This window comes from Anolis carolinensis, chromosome 4 (genome assembly GCF_035594765.1).
Source record: "Anolis carolinensis isolate JA03-04 chromosome 4, rAnoCar3.1.pri, whole genome shotgun sequence".
Lineage (NCBI taxonomy): Eukaryota > Metazoa > Chordata > Lepidosauria > Squamata > Dactyloidae > Anolis > Anolis carolinensis.
Window position 1 is genome coordinate 149105231 of NC_085844.1, and position 22559 is coordinate 149127789.

Consider the following 22559-nt stretch of genomic DNA (forward strand, 5'->3'; position numbering starts at 1 on the left):
AGGAGAGAATGCTTCTGGAACATGGCCAGGTAGCCCGGAGACCTGGCCTCGAGGAAGGAGCGAGAAGAAAGGCGTTTGCCGCTTTGGGGAGCAGAAAAGCGGGGTTTCTCTGCTTGGCGAAGTGGGGATTGCCTCCCTTCTGGCCAGGAAGGCGATCTCCACTCTGCAAAGCAGAAAAGCGGTGTGGGGATCGCTTTTTGGGCTGCCACTGCCGCTGCTGCCACGGGGGCGCCTCGACGGTACTCCTGGGAACAATGCGCCACAGGCGACCGCCTAATTGGCCTCGCCGGTGGACCGCCTCTGTGTATTCACTGGGACTATCATGGGGTGCAGCTACATTGTAGGATTAATTCAGTTTGATACCACTTTAACAATCATGGCTCAATGCTGTGGCATCATGGGAGTAGCAGTTTTACAAGGTCTTTAATCTTCTGAACAAAAAATGCTGGTGCCTCACCAAATTACAGCTCCCACGATGCCATAACATTGAGCCATGGCAGTTAAAATTGCAGTGTAGATACACCTTTGGTTGCCATGAATTAGGCTATAAAAGGATTTTGTACTTTGTTGGCTTGCTTACTTTGGCAAATGCCTTGCTGATTGATTCAAATTTGAAAACATAATTTTGTACCGTTTGCAGTACTCCACTCTGACTGTGCTTTTAGTTAGTATAGTCCTGGGATTCTGTTGGTGAGTTCAACTGGTATGTATAGTTTGCCAAGTATAAACCAGTATGCATAGGTATCCTACTTCATTCTCTTTTATTATAAGTCCTTAAGGGTGCTCTGGTAAATACATTTGTGTCCATAACTGTGACATGAGTATAGGTTTCCGACCCCTACCCCCCAGATATGGTTTGATACTGAGTTGTTGTGAGGTTTATATCTATGGCAAGCATCCTCAGAGATTGTCATGTACAGTAGAGTCTCACTTATCCAACACTCGCTTATCCAACGTTCTGGATTATCCAACACATTTTTGTAGTCAATGTTTTCAATACATCGTGATATTTTGGTGCTAAATTCGTAAATACAGTAATTACTACATAGCATTGCTGTGTATTGAACTACTTTTTCTGTCAAATTTGTTGTATAACATGATGTTTTGGTGCTTAATTTGTAAAATCATAACCCAATTTAATGTTTAATAGGCTTTTTCTTAATCTCTCCTTATTATCCAACATATTCGCTTATCCAATGTTCTGCTGGCCCGTTTATGTTGGATAAGCGAGACTCTACTGTATATTGGAAAACTAAGCAAGGAAGGTTTATATGTCTGTGAAAGATCCAGGGTGGAAGAAAGAACTCTTGTCTACAGGAGGCTAGTGTGAATGTTGTAATGAATCACTTTGATTTGCATTTAATGGCTGCTTCCTGTCTGTGGGAATCCTTTGTTGGGAGGTGTTAGCTGGCCCTGATTTATTCATGTCTGGAATTCCTCTGTTTTCAAAGTGTTGTCCTTTATTTACTGTCCTGATTTTAGAGTTTTTAAATACTGGTAGCCAGATTTTGTTCATTTTCATCGTTTCCTCCTTTCTGTTGAAATTGTCCACATGCTTGTGGATTTCAGTGGCTTATCTGTGTCGTCTGACAAGGTGGTTGTTAAAGAGGTCCAGCATTTCTGTGTTCTTAAATAATATGCTGTGTCCTGGTTGGTTCATCAAGTGTTCTGCTATGGCTGACTTCTCTAGTTGAATTAGTCTGCAGTGCCTTTCATGTTCCTTGATTTGTGTTTGGGCATTGCTGCATTTGGTGGTCCCTATGTACACTTGTCCACAGTTGCATGGTATACAGTAGACTCCTGCAGAGGTGAGAGGATTCCTCTTGTCCTTTGCTGAACGTAGTATTTGTTGGATTTTCTTAGTGGGTTTATAGAAAGTTTGTAGGTTGTGTTACTTCATCAGCTTATCTTATGTGGTCAGTAGTTCCCCTGATGTATGGTAAGAACACTTTTCCTCTGGGTTGATCTTTGTCTTTACTCTCATGGCTTGTTCTTGCCCTTGCAGCTCTTCTGATGTCTGTGGTGGAGTCTCCATTGGCCTGTAGAGCCCAGGCACTGCAGACTAACTCAACCAGAGAAGTCAGCCATAGCAGAGAACTTGATGAACCAACCTGGACACAGCATATTATTTGAGAACACAGAAATGCTGGACCACTCTAACAACTATTGTGTGAACTACACAGAGAAGCCATTGAAATCCAAAAGCATGTGGAAAATTTCAACAGAAAGGGGAAAACCATGAAAATGAACAAAATTTGGCTACCAATATTAAAAACTCTAAAATCAGGACAGCCAATAAAGAACAACACTTTGAAAACAGAGGAATTCCAGACATGAATAAATCAGAGCCAGCTAACATCTTGGAACAAAGGATTGCTCCTGGCAGGAAACAGACATTAAATGCCAATCAAGGTGATTAATGACAACATTCACAGTGGCCTCCAATAGACAAGAGTTCTTTCTCCCACCCTGGACCTTCCACAGACATATAAACCTCCCTTACTTAGTTTTCCAATATACCTCACAACCTCTGAGGATGCCTGCCATAGATGTGGGTGAAACGTCAGAAGTGAATGCTTCTGGAACATGGCCATACAGCCCAGAAAACTCACAACAACCCAGTGATTCTGGCCATGAAAGTCTTTGACAACAAATGGTTTGATACATATTTACTTTTACATATTTACTTATGCTCATGCTGACTTATCTCTTGGGATCTCAGACTATTAGGAACAGTAAGAGTAAGGCTGGAAAATTGCAATGGAATAGTGGCAATACTACCTTGCCAGGTTAGTGGTGACCTATATGACTGTTTGGATTGGCAAGTGCCATGTGCCCCTGATCTTCTTGTATCTATGGTAATCTAGTAGACAAACAAAATAAAAAAAATTCTTACAGTTTTTAAGGATTTAAATGTTTAAATGATTAATTGAATCTGATGTATGCCACTGAACAGGTTAAACAAAATCTCATAGTATTTGTCTTTTAAATTGTATCTATTCATATTGTGTATGAAGAAATCTATATATTTTAATGTTATATGATTTCATATAATATATAATATATTAATCCTCTTTTATTACATCAATGAATTTAGGGGCATCAATGATGCTAAATAAATAATGTTTAAATGTTCAGAGAAAAAGCACTTTGTGCAAATGAACAGATCACAAGGATCAAGATCTTTATTGTTCATGGAAATATTCTCGTATCTATATGGCAACATTCAAACATGCAAGCTCCTCCTGTAGCTTGGAATGACAGAGACAAGGAAAACAAACTATTGAATCTACAATGTTCAAACACATGTTCCTAGGTAATCACATATAAAACTGAAGCTTCATTTATATATGAAAGATGCAGACATGCCTTCTTACTGCAATATATCACTGTGTTAATCAAGTATTTTTGCTCAGCCAAGACAAAGGTTGTGTTAAAACTGAAAAAAACCCTCTACAATTCCCATGTTTGACTGAGATGTTTTCATTTGGGCAGAATAGTATTTATATTGCAAAAGGAAACTATACACACAAATACACATCCATCCATGCATCCTGCTATTATATGCTGTCTTTTCTGCTGTCCTTTTTACCCCTCCCCCCCACCATCACAGATTGTATTAGAACCAGAATAGCATTAAATGAGTATTTTATACTTTAAATATTCAAGAGTTTTATATTCAAAATTTCTTCTGCTGCTGTCAAACTGGAGTGCCTGAAGGCAAGGTAAGATCAAGTTAGGTTCTCAAAGGTAGAATTAAATTTTATCAGGGCATCCGTCATAATATGCAGGTTGCTTAAAATGCAAATAAAAAGTGTAGCAATTCATAGGCTGAAGGATTTCCAGGTAGAATGCAACGTCCAGGGGACCATTTCTATGGAACTGATTCACTTCAATTACATTTCTATCATTTTAATGAAAACATGGAACAAACAAGCAATAATAGATATGTTTAACCCCTACTTTTTCATTTGTGTTTCCTTTCCTTTTATAGTCTCTCTCACAGAATGAAAAAAAAAAGGAAACGCAGAGAGAAAACAGGAAGAGAAAGCATATTAAGAAGCCATTACCTCGGCCATTTTTGAAAGTTGAGTCCAATCCTCTTTATTATAGCTGCACATGATGCTGGCAATGAGAATCTGAAAAGATAAGCATAGGTTTATACAACGCTGCACTCCTGAATAATTCTTTTGGCACATACTGCTTTGTGTTTGCTTTCAAAGGCTTGTTCCTCATACTTCTAGCAATTCTATTGTGTGTTGTAGCAGCTGTATAGTAGTCTAGGGAATTTAAAAGAAGCCTGTAGTAAAGTACACAGGACGTTGAAAGAACAATGGAGCCTGAGGCTTTGGACAAGTAAGTATCTCTCGGCAGAACAGAAAGATATGTAACATCCCAATTCCCTAAATCTCAAGCTGTGTGAATGAATTGTAACCCAACCATATCTCATAATAAATTCAGTATTTTTTAACACCCAAGTTTTACAAAACCGAGAAATTCGAGTAGTATATGTAATTGGAGTATTGGGAGATGGATATAGTGCTGGGGGAATTCAAGAGATTATAAATTTGCACTTTTGCAAAGAAGTAAGGCAAACTTGCTTGACAAATTTCAGCTCGATCTCTTTTATTTTAAAGTACAACTCAATTTTCCTAGGAAAGAACAATTTCCATTGACAAAGTAGTTTGCAGAGGTTAGCATGTGGGTGATATACAGGAAATAGGCAGCAATTCAGAAACACAGGAAGTAATTGCATCTCTCAAGGTGTTAAATGAGTATCGCCAGAGAAAATAGTATTATTACTAATCCCAGGAGCTGTGAACAGGTCACATTGTTCATCTCTTGACACTGGAAAAATGACAGGCTAACAGCTGCCCTCTAGGATTGTGTAGTCTTCTGGTCTCACAGATTACAACCACTGCACCACCGTATATATGGTTTGTGTATATTAAAACAGAAGAAAAGATCAGATTTAAGGGTGATCTGGGCAACCATATTAAGTGCAAGGTACAAGGGACCTTCCTGTCACTGAACTATCTGATCAACATCTGACATTCATATTAAAATATGCCTTTTCATTTCAAATGGGCCAAACAAAATTATATGCTGTGTTAGGTCTTTATAATATTATTTGTGGGAAAATTAACTGTAGTTTAAACTTTACATATAATGTGGTATGTCCATAAGAGACTGGATATGTCAATGTATACAAATATATTGTCTCGTGTAAAGCATACCTTTTGCTTGTAAAGTCATGAACTCACCTATGAATTACAGATAATATCTTGAAAAGCTGAAAAAACATATTGTAATGTGATGATGACGTTCCCTCACTTTGAATATCTATGGTTTGAGGGCTACCCTGCTATTCATGACTTATTTCTTCCAGTCCAAACTATGCAGAAAAACATTGCAATGTAGTGCATATCACATAGCAAGACCCAGTCCTCAAGAATGCCATGAACATTTGTTCATATTCCCTCTAACTTTCCACAGATGAAAACATAGATGTGTCAAAATGTTGTTAAAATGGAAAAAGTTATTAATTAGCAAGAACACACAAGCTAAGAGAGGCTGCAGCGTTTTACTTTTGCCTGAGCCTACAGGAAAAGGAAAAGATTTTCCCGTCTTTTTCTTTCCAACCCGATGAGTTAATTTTGCATACTGAAATCAATTTGCAGCAATTGGTCTAATCTGAGGAGAAAGGAGGGAACCTTTTTTATCATGTCAGAAGCAATGTGAGAACATAGTGCAAGTTGCTTCTGGTGTGAGAGAATTGGCTGTCTACGAAGACATTGCCCAAGGACGCTGGGATGTGTTATCTGGAAGGCTTCTCTCATGTCCCCGCAAGCTAGAGATGACAGACAGGAGCTTACCCCGTCTCACGCATTCAAACTGGCAACCTTCAGGTCAGCAACCCAACCTTCAGGTCAGCAGTTCAGCCGGCACAAAGATTTAACCCACTGCACCACCATGGCTCCCTAGGAGAGAACTGGGAAGAGGAGAGTGAAACTCTGACGTGAAAAACATCTGAAAAAAATGAGATGACAAAAAAAAAGTCAGGGAGTGTCCCTGCCAAATGAGGACAGTTATATGAGACCATTGGCTACAGCACGCAAATAGAGTCTCAAATTGAATAAGACAGAATAACTAATAAATGGTTCACCTACTGTAATTTATTTGCAAGAATAATGTCTGATTTCATGCAATTATATTATTGTCTATTATGTTTCAAAAACAAAAGCTAGTGTCTTGTGTATTATACACATAAAGTGCATGCCTTATGAACAAGGCTGGGGTGTATTTGTTTTTATTGCAGAATTATTTCAAAGATTTGTTTTAAACCTTTCCTATGGGGATAAACATGATTGGCATTTTTGTCTAAAAACCTTGCTTAAATGAGAGAAAGCAAGAACAGGGAAAATGTTAAATTGGATTACAGACACATGTACAATTAAGAAAGTAGCTTAATTTTCAAACAAGTTGATTCTTAATGTGTTGCTTATTAACCAATCTTTTTGTCTTTTTATCAATTCTAGTAACTATTTATGCCACATAAAGCAGAATGGCTGCATTAATGTGTGGTTAGACCCAGTTCTGCCTGTAATACATGTTGGTATGGATGAAAATACATTGGGGAGATAGGGGATGAATACGGTTCTTCTTCTTCTTCTTCTTCCTCTTCCTCTTCTTCTTCTTAATAAAAGTCAGTGGTTTAAAATGGTTTGCACATTATAATTATTGCACTTAGCTTGTAGCTGTAGTTGGTTCCTCTTTTGATTAAGGTTAGGGCAGTACGTTACAGCTTCACTTCTCAAAAGTTTTTCATAAAAGCTCTTCCTCCTTCCCTTTTTTGGCACTATATATCCATGAAAATATGACTCACCTTAACCTTTTTACAACTTTTTGTATGTTTTCTTGTGATATTATATTTGCCTACTTTTCTAAGTGAAGCATGGATGCATTTTTTTCCTTTAGATATCCAGTACTTTTTCTTGGCTCAGTTCACTCAAAATATGGAAACAGCTATTGTAGATGTATGATGGGGATACTTAATAAATTGCAGCTCCTTCGCAGATTCTGAAAGATTTTTTAAAAAAATTAAACTTCCAAGAAGTAAGTATTGTTAATTCTGGGAGCCGTAATTGAAAAACATGACTTTTCCAAGCTCTGCTACAACGTTTCTCAACCTAGGGGTTGGAACCCCTGGGGGGCTAATAGGGGGATTTCAGAGGGGTCACCAAAGACCATCAGAAAACACATATTTCTGATGGTCTTAGGAACTCCTTTGGCAGAGAAGGCTGAAGATTTCTCCACCTGTCCTCTTCCTTTTTGAAAACAGACGGCGAATCCTCCCAACAAAAGCTCTCCTCTTGCAAGTTCGGTTCAATTCCATCATTGGTGGAGTTCGGAATGCTCTGTGATTGTAGGTGAACTATAGACCCCAGCAATTACAACTCCCAAATGACAAAACCACCCCCCCCCCCAACTCCACCAGTATTCAAATTTGGGAATATTGCATATTTGTGCCAAATTGGGTCCAGTTGATGAAAATATATCCTGTGTCTCAGATATTTACATTACGAATCATAACAGTAGCAAAATTACAGTTATAAAATAGCAATGAAAATAATGTTATGGTCACCACAACATGAGGAACTGTTATTAATCACCTACTACAAAATTATTATGTATTTAAAACATTTATATTCTGCCCTTCTCACCCTGAAGGGGACTCAGGCCAGATATATGACAAACATCCAATGCCTGAACATAAAATAAACTATAAATATACATAAACACTAAAATCAGTTATCTTCACATTAAAACAATTATTTAAAATCATCAAGTCAGCCGTACCAGATACGGTCAGCAGAGTGAAATTTTCTATTGCTGCCATTATTGCTGTCCCAAATACTTGGTTCCACAGCTGGGTCTTTACCATCTTTCTGAAGGACAGGAAGGAAGGGGATGATCAATCTCGCCAGGGAGGGAGTGCCATAGCCAAGGGGCAATCACTGAGAAGGCCCTGTCTCTCATCCCCACCAATCGCACCTGTGACGGTGTCGGGACTGAGAGCAAAGCCTCTCCAGAAGATCTGAATCTCTGTGGTGGTTCATAGAGGGATATGTGTTTGGACAGGTAAACTGTACCAGGGCCGTTTAGGGCTTTATGGGCAAAAGCCAGCACTTTGAATTGTGCTCGAGCATGCAGTACCATTCTACAGATGTCTAGATATGGAATGGGATTTATTCCCAGGTGAATGTGCACATGATTGCATTTTACATGCATACAATTAAAGCTTGGTATTGCAGGAATAGCATAGGAGTCATAGAACAGAAGCTACCTTCTGCCAAGAGAGAGCAGGCTGGCAGAGAAGGAATGGTACACTCTTTCCCTCCTCTGTGCTCACCTTACAAGGCCAAGTGAGAAGCTCTCCTCCTGCCCACAACACATCTAGCATATAAATCTATCTCCCCAGCCTTTTCCTACCAACATTCAACTGGGTGCTGCTCAGTCGTTTGGTCGTCTCCGACTCTTCGTGACCTCATGGACCAGTCCACGCCAGAGCTCCCTGTCGGCCATCACCACCCCCAGTTCCTTCAAGGTCAACCCAGTCACTTCAAGGATAGCGTCCATCCATCTTGCCCTTGGTTGGCCTCTCTTCTTTTTTCCTTCCATTTTCCCCAGCATCGTGATCTTTTCCAAGATTTCCTGTCTTCTCATGATGTGGCCAAAATACTTCAGCTTTGCCTCTAATATCCTTCCCTCCAGTGAGCAGCCGGGCATTATTTCCTGGAGGATGGACTGGTTGGATCTTCTTGCGGTCCAAGGCACTCTCAGGATTTTCCTCCAGGACCACAGTTCAAAAGTGTCTATCTTCCTTCGCTCAGCCTTCCTTATGGTCCAGCTCTCGCATCCATAGGTTACTATGGGGAATACCATTGCTTTGACTATGCGGACCTTCGTTGCCAGTGTGATGTCTCTGCTCTTCACTATTTTGTCAAGGTTGGCCACTGCTCTCCTACCAAGAAGTAAACATCTTCTGATTTCCTGGCTGCAGTCTGCATCTGCAGTGATCTTCGCGCCTAGAAATATAAAGTCTGTCACTGCCTCCACGTTTTCTCCCTCTATTTGCCAGTTATCAATAGGTGTAGTTGCCATGACCTTGGTTTTCTTGACGTTTAACTGCAACCCAGCTTTTACACTTTCTTCTTTCACCTTGGTGATAAGGCTCCTCAGCTCTTCCTCACTTTCGGCCATCAGAGTGGTATCATCTGCATACCTAAGGTTGTTAATGTTTCTTCCAGCAATTTTAACTCCGGCCTTGGATTTCTCAAGCCCTGCATGTCGCATGATGTGTTCTGCGTACAAGTTGAATAGGGAGGGTTAAAGTATGCAGCCCTGCTGCACTCCTTTCCCAATCTTGAACCAGTCTGTTGTTCTGTGATTTGTTCTTACTGTGGCTACTTGATCTTTATACAGATTTCTCAGGAGACAGACAAGGTGACTTGGTATCCCCATACCACCAAGAACATGCCATAGTTTATTATGATCCACACAGTTGAAGGCTTTAGAATAGTCAATAAAGCAGAAGTAGATGTTTTTCTGAAACTCCCTGGCTTCCTCCATTATCCAGCGGATATTGGCAATTTGGTCTCTGGTTCCTCTGCCTTTTCTGAACCCAGCTTGGACATCTGGCAACTCTTGCTCCATGTATTGCTGGAGTCTGCCTTGCAGGATCTTGAGCATTACCTTACTGGCATGGGTAGCAACTGGGTAGCAACATAATTTTCAGAATATAATTTTTATGTGCTTATTCAGACTATTTTATAACAAGATATGCTTTGAAATTGCTCACTGGTGTCATTTGCTTCAGTGAACCTGGGATGTCATTATCTTTAGAAGTTTCTAGTTGTTTCACAAAGGTTGCAGTGTTATATCTTCTTATTGTAACTAGCACAGGCGGAAGTGGATTTCCATATCAGTTTGGTGTTGAGACCCTCCACTTGTTTGGAACTGAAAGGAATGATAAAAGGACCTGTTTCATCTCCAGAACACATTCAGTATCTTCAATAGTGCCTTGAAGTTCTTACTACATCCAAGGCCAGATTTTCCACCCTAATGATACAGAATCCATTGGCCACTCTTGGTTAATAGAGACATCTTCACATGGGGCATTTTTGTCCCATTTTGCTGCTTTTATGTGCGGCTTGGACAGGGCATGGTAGGCCGCATCCACATTCTTCCTACAGTGGAGGGGAAGCACCGAAAGGCACTTTCTCCTCCACTACGGGGAGGAAAGTGCAGAGCTACCCGCATTTTCCTCACCTTTTTGCCGTGTGATGGTAGAAAGGGCAGCAGGCCAACACACATTTTCTACCATCAGATGGGGGGAGGGAAAGGGTGCTAACACACCCTGTCCCATCCCCACCATGCGATGAGGGGAGGAGGGAGGGCGCATGGGGCACCACAAGCCACCCCATAAGCCATCCATTTCATGGCGCAACAGGTTGTGTGAAGAGATCGTAGGAAAGAATGAGAAACTGATTTCAGTTCGAATTTTGCTCAGAATCACTAAAATTCAGAAAATCTGAATGTAGGACAAAAGTAAAATGGACCAACCTCCCTATCCTCATTCTATTAACATCATCTCCATCCTCTTTGTTTTTATCCTTTGGAATTAGATTAATAATGCTTTACAAATTTAAGCAAAGGCTATAAAACTACAACCACACAAAAGAGGAAAATTAAAATCTAACTATTCAAGGTATTAAAACAGTTTAAAATATGCAATTAAAATAACAAAAACAATTTTAAATAGTAGAATTATCAGTACCTTCTTTAAAATTATCCTTTCTTTTAAAACTATAACACTACTCTTTTGTTGGCTATTGTTGTTTTCATTTTGCTATGGCAACTGCCTTCGTCATTCGGCATTATACAGAAATTACAGATGTTTCCAACAAAGACAAAAAGCATTTGTATATTCCATCTTCACAGACATAGTGACCCAAAATATCTTCTTCCTTTCCAAGTTTTCAGCTCACATACATCTCATGCTCGGATCACAAATGTCACATAATGGTTACTGTCCCACAGACAAACAGGATGATCTATCTCTGCATGGCAGATCTAAGAATAAGACAGATTGTAATAGAAATCTTTCCTTCATCTCCATTTTAAGGTGTAAGTTTACAATTCCACCCCAAACACCCATTGCATAGAGATGCAATCTCAATTTTGTTGTGCTTCTCTAATTCCTAACTGAGCATTCTTCCCAATTTGCGCATTTTTTGTCACATACCTAAAAGTGTGTACCTGAGTAGCATTTTAGCAAATATTGGTTCCTGTGTATTGTGTTTCTCAAAATAATCTGCAGTACTTGCAAAAGTATGAATGCCTGATGCAAGGTGCTGATATGGTCACAGTAAGTCTCAACAGCTTCCAAAAATCTTTTTTTTTTTAGATTGTCAGATTCAAGGAAGGCTTGTTCCATTCCTCTTTTCTTTACAATTGGTTTGTGGTGAAACGTGCAAAATTTAGGGTGCGGGGAAAATATATATGAAAAAAATAAAGACAGTATAATAAAAAAGAGAGTCTCTTCTGAAAGAATGTTTGATACACAAAACACATTGCTAAAATCTCTTTTTGCTATCCATGTTAACCTTTCTTGGCTAAACACAATCAATCACTGCTGAGTGTTGCACTTTATTCAACCTTGAAAACCACACAAGAGAAATAAAATGTCAATTATGCAAACAACATAATTTTAGAAAGCTGCATTTTTATGTGAAAGGCCTTTTAGAGTTGGAGAACAGATGGAAAGTTATTACAAAAGTATTTAGAAGTGCGTTGACAATTCTTCCAAAAGCTTTGGCCTTGTAGCATCCATTACCAAAAGTAACAATTACATTTAATTAGGATGATGCAAAAACTGGCATTGAAATATGTCAGCTCATCTAAGGTTGTTGCAATTGTGACTGAGGAAAGGGGATTTTCAAGGATTCAGTTGGAATGTTTTAAATGGCATTGAATTATTGCCATGTTGTAAGCTGCCCTGTGTCCCCTCCGGGGTGAGAAGGGCGGAGTAAAAGTATAGTAAATAAATAAATAAACAAATAAATAAAGTTTAGTAGGGAAGCCTTACTTGGATAGCAAAGGAAAGTAATGGCTCCCTTTCTATTTTCTTTCACTGGAGTGTTTTTGCTGTAATTTTGCTGCGGCCAGAACTGGCAAGAGCAGAAGAGAAGCTGCTTTCAGCTGCTTTCGTTTGGTCTGAGAATGCCCCTACTCTGAGAATTTGGAATGGAAGAGTGGAACAATTTATCTTAAAAGCCATGTCTTTCAGTTGCCATCAGCAATGGTACAAAATATCTCTTCATATCAACAGTGGAGAAAGGGAGAAAGGGAGGAAAGAGAAGGTTCAAATTAAAGGAAGAGAGATACCCTGATGGTAAATGGGATGGCTATTGGAAGGGGGAGCTATGATTGTTTATTCCTGCAGGGCAGGGGGTTAGACTGGACGGTCCATGTGGCCTGTTCCAACTCTATAATTTTAGGATTCTAAGGTGAAAAATAGCTGCCATACACCTCATTATTATTGTGAGTATTTCCACCCTTTAAAAAAACAATATTTTCATGCCCAAAATTAGATTCCCAGTTTCACACACCTCGCCAAAATCCCAAACTTATTTATTCTTTCCATACTGATATCATAAAATGTTATAATTTCACTGCCAGTATTATATAAAAAATACTTTTTAGCTATCGTATGAACTTTGGGGTGGAAATATGTCCACCATCTTAAAATGCCAACACAGAACCAAGTGCAGCAATGCCAGGTTGCCCAGAATTTTACAAATTCTTGAGGAATGGCTACTATAGAATCCCATCATTTTGGCATTCTATTCCATTTTCTAGAAACTCTAAAATATGGGATTCTTCCATTGGGTAAACTGCATGACAACAGTGAACTAAGTAAATTCTGTTGTTTGTACAAACTTTTGTACATAACTCTACTCATGCATTTCTTCAACATTATTTAGTAGCAGCCTTTATCTTTGTTTACATGATATAACCAGGGGTGCAAAAATCTCTGTCTCTCTTTCATTGTGTTTCTCTAAAAATCTCATCTGTATTTTCTTCCCATTCTTGTTTTGTATTGGGGGATAAGATTTTATATTGTTTTTCATTTAGGAATTCATATTCATTTTTACACATTTTTCACAATGTAGGTCTTCATTTATTTTCCCAATCCCATTAAGGTGTGTGTATATTTTGTGATTGTTCACTTTGTTCAAGGCGTGCATTCATTGGCGTAGTTCTTAATCTGTCCGAAACATCAGTTGTAGAACATGTGTCAATCTTCAAAGCAAAGTGAGTCCAAAGAAGTGTCACATGGCAACTTCTGTCAACTTATGTCCTCAGATGGCTCAAGTAGAAAGATTCAGAGAAGGGACAACTGGGGCAAGCCCTTCCTACATCAGCTTTCACATAAACTGTTGGCCCCATCTGACCCTGAGTCATTGGTCACAAGATGCCTCCATCCTGCAAGGGTCCTTTGGGGGGGGGGGGGGGAAGCAATACGAACTATCCCAACATCATATATGCTTGGAGACCCTTACATTTCTGTGTACATGAACTTGAAAATTACGTTGTCTCCTCCTCCCATTCAAAGTTCTTGAGATCAAAGCTCCACCAGTGACAATACAATACACTGTAATATTAGGTTGTGAAATTGAGGCAGTTATGGTGTGAATCTAATTATATTTTGCCATGGGGAAAATGGAAAAAGCAGAAAGGCAAACAATGGCAAAACCTTATAAATGGTTTTTAATACCCTAAACGTATCTATAAAATCTGAAAAATGATTATGGAAAAAACAAGAGGAAAGGGATCAGCAATATTCAGTATTTCAAAAAATCAAAGAAAATACACACATGATTGTAACTAAGAAAATATACACCTGATCTCAACTTTTCAAATGCATTATGCATATATAATATAATAGCACTTTCTGATGGACATAAAATACTTTGCACTGGATAAAGTGCTTTCTTTTTGCATGCAGATTTTAGTAAAAAACCCTTTTTTTTAAAAAAAAATGGCATTTAATTTCAAGTTCTTGTGACATCAGTGATTGTGTTGGGTGGAAACTTTTAGTAACATTTCTTTCTATTAGCCACTAGCTGTGCCCGGCCACGCGTTGCTGTGGCTAGGACTTAGTTTTTCTTTTCTTTTTGTTGTATGAACGTAGAGGCGTGGATGAGAGGTTGTGCTGTCGGTTTTCAAGGTTGTGGGGCATTTAGTTTAGTTGTTTTGTCCGGTGCCGTGATTCCATTACCCTTTTATATATATAGATTTAAGACTGTAATGAAATTTGAAGCCATTCCTCCCCCTTTAAGAGGCTTCCATAAAAATCATTATTTAATCTAAATTAATCTAAACACACAAAGTTTTGCTAGAAATTCAGACAATACATTCTGACTAGTTTATTATTTTTCTCTCTTTGTAAGAAATGCATTTTCTTGGATTTCTAATGGAGCAGAAACTATTATTTTAAAGGTTCATTTCTAGCCCCATTCAGACAATACTCTCCATTAACTTCTCCCTAAGCAGAGTTTCCACAGGCCAGGCAAATCTGCCCTTCCAGAAACTTCCCAAACTTCAGTGAATAGGTAATATTTAAAGAAGAGGATATGTGTATGTGCCTACTGCATGTTTTTCCCCACCCACCAACCTCAAATTGAGTAATTAATTAATCACACAATTTAACTATACCCACATCAAACAACTCATTGATGCATCAGTATCTAACACAGTATGGCTGCCGCATTTGTGGTAAATACCTGCAACCATAGATAATAGTGGTTCCTATATTTTCACTATTCTTGAGTTGGAAGCATACCATAGAAAGCACTGGAGGAAGGGGCTGTACTGTATAGCCTAAGCCTTAGAGGGAGGTAGCAACACACCTTCTCTGAATAATTATTGTCAATAAAACCCTATCATGGGTTTGCATTAGGGTTGCCATAAGTCAGAATCAATATGAAGGCACACAACAACAAGTTACTGTACGTGATGCACTCCAGCACTGGAACACCCTTTCGCCCAACACCACACCAGAGCCCAGTACTCCAAAAAAAGAATGTTTACTAAAAAAAGAATATAAAAAGGAAAAAGGCAAAATACAAAAAGTCACAAAAGATATAAAATGCACTTGTCAACAGTAACAGTAATCCAAAAATGCCAGGTTAGAACCCAAAACCAAGGAATCCAAAAGCATAACATTAATCCAAAGGTATATCCAGGAATATGAGGACAGGAACTTCTCCAAGGTAATTTCTCCAAGATAAATAGGCATAAACAGGATCATGAAGCAGGAATATGAAACAGGAGCTTTGACAATACATAAACCAAGAACAGGAGACTGATCTCCATTGACAACGTTGTCTCCTCTGAAAGGCCTGGAGCAAGCCACTTAATTTAAGCTTCTGCACGAGCAAATGGAATCCCTGCATGTGCGCACAGGATCATTGGCCATTTTGGGTGATGGGCCTGGGCCCGCCACCCACCTTCCGGCCTTCCTTTGGCCTGGCCTGGCCAATGGACACCGTGGCAACAGCAGCAGCACTGTGAGCACGCGGGGGCGCCTCAACTGCACCCCCTCGTAGTTTTGCACCACAGGCGAGCACCTAATTGGCCTCGCCGGTGGACCGCCTCTGATCTCAAATCCTCTGAGAATATATAATTTGTTGGCTTTTCATGCCCTGCGTTCTCAAGTCTAATATATTCTCCCTTGAAAACTCCTCATCTTCCCAAGACCTTTTCTCATTTTCCCCTGTTGCCTGGGAACAAGCTGAAGAATCCAAAACATCAGCCTCAACTGCTTGCAATTCCCTCCAGATATTCATAGACTCCTCATTTTTGAACCCATCATCCCACTCATCCACTGAACATTCAGAAAAATCCTCTGAGGCTTGCCACACTACAAGACTATGTTCCCAAGAATAAATATACAGAAGCAATGATATTTTGTAATGATATACAATCAGTCTCCCAGGAAGGACTTATTCTGTAGTACTTCTGAAATAAAGGAAATGTGTGAAATAACAGTATATGTTTTAAATAAACTAGAACATTAGAAGAGATCTGAATTGATATTCTTCAGCCATTCTGATTTAATTTAAATGGATAGATACCAGGTAACTTCCTGGTTGTCCATGTGAAAGTAGTTCCACACTGCAGTTATTAGAGTGATATAAGCCACATCTACATTGGCAACTTAGATTGCTGTGGAAAGAAAACAGCCTTGTGTAGGCTAAATACAAAAGCCTCCAAACTAAGCCAGAACAATGCGACTTTACTCTGGGTTAATCTAACTCAAGGGAAAAATTTCTCCTAAAGCAGGAACTGGATTGTCTCCTGAGTAAGGGATCAGTCAAACAGCTGCAGCTGGTTCTTAAACAGCTGTCTTGACAGCCATCTCATGCCACTTGGACTCAGGTAACCCAGAGATGTGGGATGGCTGTTCCCTACCTCCCACCATGACATGACTCTGTATTTTATCTTTGGAAGTCTTCACTCCTACCCAATTGTGCCAAATTATTTTGGCATGGCTGAGCAGAGATTTCCTGCTGCAGTAAAGGTGGCTCATGAGTTTCTATTGGCTGCAAAGCAGATCCATGACCTCATCACACTGGCAGAGGGGGGATTCACTATGGTGCATGGCAAATCTGGCTGGCAGCGGGAGGAAACAGTTGCTTCATGCCCTGCATCGCCCACTATGCCCCTTACCTTATCCCATGAAGGAAAACGTCATTGCCCAGCTTCCCCCCTCCTCCCATTCTTCCTTATGAGAACAAGGGAAGCCTCCTGTGTTCTCAGAGAAGTATCCTATTCATGCTGCCATGACACTTCCTCCACTAAGTCCCACCAGAAGTTGCTTTATGTTGTGTGATGGCACCTGGTGGGGGTCCGTCGAGAAAGTGTCCTGGCAGCATGGACAAGTTGCAAGTTGTTGAAGTACTTATTGCTATTGTTATTGCTGTTGTGGCTTATTTTAGGATGTATCTAAACTTAGAATGTAGTTTAACACCACTTTAACTGACATGGCTCAATGTTATGGAACCCTGGAAATTATAGCTTGGTGGAGCACCTGCACACTTTGGCAGAGATGGCTAAAAACCTTGAAAAACTACAGTTCCCATGCTGTCATAGCATTGAGTCATGGCAGTTAGTGGTATCGAACAGAACTAATTCTAGAGTATAGATGCACCCTTAAGCACAGATCAACCATGCTTTCAACAGTCCACAGAAAAGGACATATCCTTTCAGAGATGTGGGCAGGTGGTGTGGGATCAAAAACAGATGCTATACATGGTCCCTCATTCCCAGATCCCTTAATATTGTTGCCTTATGGACCTTTAAAAATGTATTATGTTTATTCCCTTGAAGGTTTGATTTGTCACCGGATTGAAATAAAAATAAGCTTCTTATTAAAAACCTCTTACAGCATCAAATCCCATGCAATAAGAGAGTTAACAGTTGTAAACCCTGTCATGTCTGTGAGAAGCAGAGGAATTATCTTGTTATCAATTTAATAATGGAGTATTGAAGTAAATGATGCCATCCACTGACACCAGTAACACCGCGCTCCCTTGGGAAATTCAAGTCTGTGGAAACTGTCAATCTAGATGGATATGGACATATTAAACAATGTACCTGCAGTCCATAAATCTATTCTTTCCATGCTGTCTCACTAAAAAAGATTCTGCATAGTGATAAAGACAAGTAATGCAGGATGTCAAGACATTACTGACTTATAATCCTCTTCACTTTCTGCAAAGGAAATTAAAAAAATCGGAGGACACTAAGCTCTATCTAACCTCCTTTTGTTTTCTTCAAAAAATCCATTTAAATTTTGATTCCTCAATAGGGAAATTGTACATAAGCAAACTTTTATTAATTGGACATGAATACAAAAGGTATGCTGTTATTGATAACTCTTATTTATGTGTTTATGCCCATAAGTCTTTTCGTTTTTATGTTTGGTTTTGCTGCTTATGCGCCTCTCACACTGTGGCACTGCCTGCTGTCTGGCCAGATTGAAAAGTAGCATATCTTTGTTTTTATTTTTAATAATGTAAATATCCCCCGGCAGGGAAATCATCTCAAAAAGATGGCAGCTCTGAATGTATGTCTATGTTTGTTCACAGCGGGGCAGCAAACACAAAAGAAGACTGGCAAATGACAAAGGCTGAAGAGAGATGTTTCTCTTGAGATTTGGAAATGTGGAAACTGCAACCCTGCCGGAGGACAGTGGCATCCCCCAAGTAGCATCTCAGGTATGCTGAATGGAAGAAGTCAAGTAATGCCAATTGAGATCTAGCTACAAAGTTAGCACTAGGCTGCTTAAAAAAAACAGAACAACCCCCACCACCCACACCACTGTTAAGGATCCAGGGAATCAAAAGTATTAGAAACTGTGAAGGCAACTAGATATCAATATCTATAAAATCCTCCCTGCCTCACTTTATTAAATATAAAATTTTATCTGCTTTCATTGGAATGGAAAGACCCATCAAAGGAGACATCTCATAAACATGTCACCTGGCCATATGGATTGATAGCCAGAGGTAACAAACATCCAAATTGATCTTCCCCACCTCTTCTGTGTAGTAATGGAACAGAACGGATAGGTAATGGATATTTCTGATACACGATTTTACAGATCAAATCCCGATATCAAATGCATGGCCACTAAATCTCACTTCTAATACATATTCTTGCATCAAACAATAAGACCTAATTATTTATTTATTTCCCATACTTATACCCCTCCCTTCTCACCCTCAAAGGGGGACTCAGAGCGGCCTCACAAACTGGCAATGATTCAATGTCCATATATAATTTCAAAATAACAGTTACACTTAAAACTAACTTATAAAAACAGGATTAAAATCACATGAATTCATAATCATAGTTCAGGATCAGTCCATTAGTCAGTCCCTTTAAAGGTTTTTAATCATTGCACTGTTATGCTTGCTGATCAAATCCTTTGTTCCATAACCACGTCTTAAGCTTTTTTTCTGAAAGACAGAATGGAAGGGGCGGATCTAATTTCATTGGGGAGGGAGTTTCACAGACGAGGGGCCACCACTGAGAAGGCCCTGTCTCTTGTCCCTACCAATCGTGCTTGTGAGGATGGTGAGACCGAGAGCAGGGCCTCCCCTGACAATCTTAACTTTCAAGGTGGGTCATAGAGGGAGATACATTTAGACAGGTAAGCTGGGACAGAACCATTTAGGGCTATGTAGGCTAAAGTCAGCACTTTGAATTGTGTTTGGTAGCAGATTGGCAGCCAGTGGAGTTGACACAACAGGGGGATGGTATGCTTCCTGTATAATGCTTCTGTGAGCAACCTGCCTGCTGCCTGTTGGATCTTTTGCAGCTTCTGAACAGTCTTCAAAAGCAACCCCATGTAGAGCACATTGCAGTAATCTATTTGGAATGTAACCAGAGTATAGACCGCCATGGCCAAGTCAGACTTCCCAAGGCATGGGTGCAACTGTCGCACCAGTCTTAGTTGTGCAAAAGCTCCCCTAGCCACTGCCAAGACCTGGAGTTCCAGGCTCAACAATGAGTCTAGGATCACATCCAAGCTGCGAACCTGTGTCTTCAGGTTGACTGATACTACAGTCCATCAGACAAATGATGTTGCCCTAGGAATTTTGCAGGTCTTTCAGATGATTCTATGGTATGCTTCTACTGGTTAGCATAGGGAACATCTACCCTGATTACTCAGTTCAGTGAGGCAATTAATCAACCCAGCAGTGGTACGAGTGAAGAAGGGGTCCAGAGCAGCCCATTGACTGTATGTGGTTCTGCCCAAACACTTCCAGTGGGCCCATGAGGTCCCTATCTTTCAGATTGCTGTTTTTGACTTAGAATGGCAAACAGTGGCATCTATGGGGCATGATGCGTCATTTTATGCCATACTTGTTTCAAGGAGGTTCTAACTGGAAATGAATATTTGGACAATTCTGATGCAGGGGCTTCACAGACATAGATTAGTTAAGAGGATGTGAAAATATGATGAAAAGCCTTACTAGAGAAAGCTATGGGCTTCTCATGGCCATTCCTTTTTTCAAAAACAAAAACCTGGAGGGGAATCAGAGGTGGAAGCTCTGAGCTCCAGGGAAGGCAGTGTGAAGCTCCACAGCACCAGATATTGCCCATCTGTCATATCCTGTGTATTTTGGTCCCCAACTATGAGCCCTTAATTGATGACATCAGTTTAAAATTACATGACCGGGATCTGCACGGACCTCTACTGTGACAGTATTGCTGTATGTCAGCCTATTTTTCTCTCAAGTCTCTCTTTACCCTTTAATTTCCTAGCTTCTACTTGTTTCCTCCACTGCTGAAATTTTCCTCTGCCTCATCTCCACTACTTTTGTCAGATCCTTTGACACTTCCCCTTTATTTCCTGCAATTTACTCACAGCTTATCTGTAATGTGTCTCGGAGTATAGCTACATGGAGGGGAACACATTATTCCACCATAAGAACTTTCCTCCTTATACAATTTTCTTTTAGCTAGTACATATCTAGCATTCAAGTAACTTAAAATATCAGTTGAACCTTTAGAAATACAGTTTAGGCTCCCAAAGAAAAGAGACAGGCAATGTGATCAATGGAATGCTAACACAGCAAATACAAAGACTACTAGGTGTAAACAATTTTCAACGTGTCACTCTCTGTGATGCTAGAAAAATTGAAGGAAAAATTCATTTGTGGAAGCAGTACTATAATGGGGGGAGCAATGCCCTCCTTTCCTCCTTGTCGTCAAAGTCAGAAGGGGCTGTGGAAATGCTGGATCAGTGTCTGGATGCTGTGATGGGCTGGATTAGGGACCAATATACTAAAGTTGAAAGCCAATGAGGTGAAGATTCTGTGAACTGGGTGTTCTCAAGTCCAGGAACTGGGTAAACACAGTCTGTTTGGAATTGCTTTAGCTTTGTATCTTAGGCGTGCTCTTAGAGGCATCTATGTCAATGGAGATCCAAGTGGATTCTGTAGCTTGGAATGCTTGGTGACCAGTCCATTTGGTGCACCATGGCTTTCTTGAAGTGCAGCTATACTGTAGTATTGATGCAGATTGACACCACTTTAACTGCTATGGCTCAACAGGAAATCATGGGTAGTTTGGTAAGGTACTGACACTCTTTGGCAAAGAAAGTTTTAAACTCTCGCAAAACTACAACTCCCATGATTCTGTAGCATTAAGGTATGACAGTTAAAGTGGTGTCAAACTGCATTCATTCTACAGGTGGGTGCACCTTTTGAAGAAGATAAACTAGCCACAGTAGTTCAGATAGTAGATAACCTCCCAATAAGACTACTATAATAGGTTCTCTGTGGGACTGTATATCCATACTAGCAGCTCATCTATTTCTATTGTGAGCCAAAATTGCAATGGATGGGACTCATTGAATGAGGGCATCAGCGGAAGAGGGCCAAGAGGGCAAACTGTGAAAAACAGAAGGCATTTGCACTGAATGAATTGCTGAAAGTTAGTTTTAAACCACTTGCAGTTTAGTCATCTCCATTCATGGGGAGATTAAAATGGTTTCCTGAGTCCATCTACTGGCTGCCCGCCCCATGATGCCAACCAGAGCAGGAGAAGGATCATACTTTTAAGATATTGCTTTAGTATCAGGGGAGCAAGAGAGGCCAAGGCACAATCAACAAAGCTAATGGAAAGTGCTTATATCTAGTTTTACAATATTTCAAACACATAGACTATAACCTGCAGCAAAAACCTAACAACAGGGTGCTGACACCTTATTGATTCTTAAGACCACAAGTTGAAAAACAAAGTAGGGAAATGGGGAAACAAAACCCTAGGGCTTTTCCCCTCCACTACTGATGTTTTCAGCATTTTCATTGCAAAACAAGGCATAAGCATCCTGGCCCACTGATCCATACACAAAAATGAAAAGGAAAAAAACATTCCTCTTTTGCCATTTTAACTTAGCAGGTGACATCACATCAAAGGTGTACATAGTCCAGCATTCTTTTCCTATAGTAGATAAAATATTTTTTATGCAAAACCCGAAACAAGGCAGTATCCTCCTGTTCATGTTCCCCACTAGCTGTTACTAAGACAGAACTAATGCCTCTATAGACTGTGGCCTATAAGTATTCTTATTAGTAGCCACTGATAGTTTAATCCTTCACAAATCCATCTAATCTGCTTTGAGAGCCATCCACCATGTTGGTGGACATTAGGTTTGTGTGCAGATCCATTTTAGCCATTTTCCTTTAGCCAATCTGGCTTCTTCGGCTTGGTCGGATGGCTGTAACAGCAAGGGCCCAGCCATCACAGTTTCCTGTCCGTAACGGGAACACATGGCAGCCGGTCATAGTTCCTCCTCCCTTTTTTGAGAGTACACAGCATGCAAAGAGGCTGCAGCTGCATGCTTCTCCTTGCACAGGGCTTTCCTGTGAGCCCTGGCTGTTGGGCCAAATGGGAGTAGAAGAACGCTGTGA

General features: G+C 40.0%; 1 protein-coding gene across 4 annotated transcripts in view; it reads right to left on the reverse strand.

Moving 5' to 3' along the window:
• dpyd (dihydropyrimidine dehydrogenase) overlaps positions 1-22559 on the reverse strand; it is a 668284-nt gene that overhangs the window by 207846 nt on the left and 437879 nt on the right. For all 4 annotated transcript variants that reach the window (XM_062977979.1, XM_008109224.3, XM_003220086.4 and 1 more), the window contains one exon: positions 4071-4139. In XM_062977979.1, coding sequence (XP_062834049.1) covers positions 4071-4139 — 69 coding nt within the window. The remainder of the gene's footprint in view (positions 1-4070; positions 4140-22559) is intronic.